This window comes from Glycine soja, chromosome 11, assembly GCF_004193775.1.
Source record: "Glycine soja cultivar W05 chromosome 11, ASM419377v2, whole genome shotgun sequence".
In the NCBI taxonomy this organism is placed as follows: Eukaryota; Viridiplantae; Streptophyta; class Magnoliopsida; order Fabales; family Fabaceae; genus Glycine; species Glycine soja.
In genome coordinates, this window is record NC_041012.1 from 46,991,989 (window position 1) to 46,992,754 (window position 766).

At 34.9% G+C, this 766-nt stretch overlaps 1 protein-coding gene across 1 annotated transcript; it reads right to left on the reverse strand.

Moving 5' to 3' along the window:
* Positions 1-766, reverse strand: LOC114375072 (signaling peptide TAXIMIN 2-like). Its single transcript, XM_028332820.1, has 2 exons — positions 563-766; positions 1-347 (listed from the first exon to the last, which is right to left on the reverse strand). Exons 1-2 carry the CDS (start codon positions 673-675, stop codon positions 224-226), a joined length of 237 nt encoding a protein of 78 aa, XP_028188621.1. The 5' UTR covers positions 676-766; the 3' UTR covers positions 1-223.

A 766-nucleotide genomic window follows, 5' to 3' on the forward strand; every position in this document is an offset into this window, starting at 1 on the left:
TGAAATACCAACATCAATATTTTTATTTTTATTGTTTAGACAGAACGAGAGAAACGCATAATTTAGATCACAAGAAAGAATAAACTTATAAACGCTTGATGATCGTAACAAATCCAATGAATCAAACAATAGGCAAATCCCAACAAAGATAAAAAAAAAAAAAGAGGCAATACAAGGACCCAAGTATTGCTACAAAAGAATCAAAAAGGGGAAAGATTATGCTCTAGCAAGGAATTTGACGAGTGAACCATCTAAGAACTTTTACAGGAAGCTTTACAAGACTCACTGCCAAATTAGCCAATCCAGCGCAGCAAATGCAACATGGGCACAAGCAACTCAATATAGATCTGCATAAGAGAATTCCCATCACCACACAATTCAGTTCGCAATAAAAAAATAACAAAAATTGGGGCAAAAGGAAGAAAAATCATTAAATAAAACAAAAGAAAAGACACATTGTGCGGCATTAATTGGCCCAGACAAGATTTTCTTATAGAAAAAGAAGTAAAATAACTGAATAAAGAAAAAAGAAAAAAAGAAACTTTGAGAGAGAAAAACATACCCAAGAACCCAGATAACTGCACCCACAAGAGATAAAATCAAAGCCAAAAGAGCAAAGGGCAATCCGAGCAAGAAACCCAGTGGCCTGCATTCGCAACCTTCTTCTTCTCCCATCTTCTTGTCTTTGTCTCTATGCAATTGATTGTGTTCTGTGAATGTGAAGAAATATGAGGGGTTGTGAAAATTGGGATATATAAGCGATTCA